The 635-nt window shown below is 34.5% G+C and overlaps 1 protein-coding gene across 1 annotated transcript in view; it reads right to left on the bottom strand.

The window, feature by feature from the left end:
• Positions 1-283, bottom strand: part of LOC103202048 (placenta-specific gene 8 protein-like) — a 35,978-nt gene extending 35,695 nt beyond the window's left edge. The window contains exon 1 of the mRNA XM_007946837.1: positions 184-283. Coding sequence (XP_007945028.1) covers positions 184-283 — 100 coding nt within the window. The remainder of the gene's footprint in view (positions 1-183) is intronic.
• Positions 284-635: the final 352 nt, after the last annotated feature.

Here is a 635-nt window from a genome sequence, read left to right as displayed (position 1 = left end):
TGTGGTCAATGACATGAGACAAAGTAATGTGAACTGCTGTATGGAAAGTGAATTTGCTCTGTAAATCTTCACCCAAATCAAAATAAAATAAAAAAAAATCAACACAAGGAAAAATACTATTTTTGATGTTGGAAATTTGCATTATTAGAATAAAGTAGAAAGCAAATCACTATGTGCACTTACAAATCCCGATGTTATCACAGCAGTCAAATACGCCAGTTTGCCAGTCACTAACAGCCACTCGCCCTGTGCCATATGTTGGCTGTGAAATAACCGGATTCATTTTTTAAGACTAAATTCAGAAGGTCAGTGCCTGTGGAAATGAAACAAAAAAGTATTAAACACCTCACTATATTGGTTAGATATAATGTAGATACCAGTCATAACAATATAATGATATGATGACTTTATCAATTATATCATTATGACTGGTGTCATATCAGTTATAAAATATATTTATGTATTGAAGATACCAGTTGAGAAAGTATTTTATCATACCTCTCCTGATTTGAGCTGCCTGGTCCAAGTTACTTAATATAAGATTCTTGGACTAGTGTTGATACTGGGGAATTGAAAACATCAAGGAAGAGGGATAAAAGGTTCTTTCTCAGATGCCCCCCCCCCTTCTGCCAATG

This window comes from Orycteropus afer, unplaced genomic scaffold, assembly GCF_000298275.1.
Source record: "Orycteropus afer afer isolate SDZICR_OR568_19922 unplaced genomic scaffold, OryAfe1.0 scaffold00172, whole genome shotgun sequence".
Taxonomy (NCBI): domain Eukaryota; kingdom Metazoa; phylum Chordata; class Mammalia; order Tubulidentata; family Orycteropodidae; genus Orycteropus; species Orycteropus afer.
The sequence above is the reverse complement of the archived record's forward strand: the minus strand, read 5'-3'. Positions and strand labels throughout refer to the sequence as shown.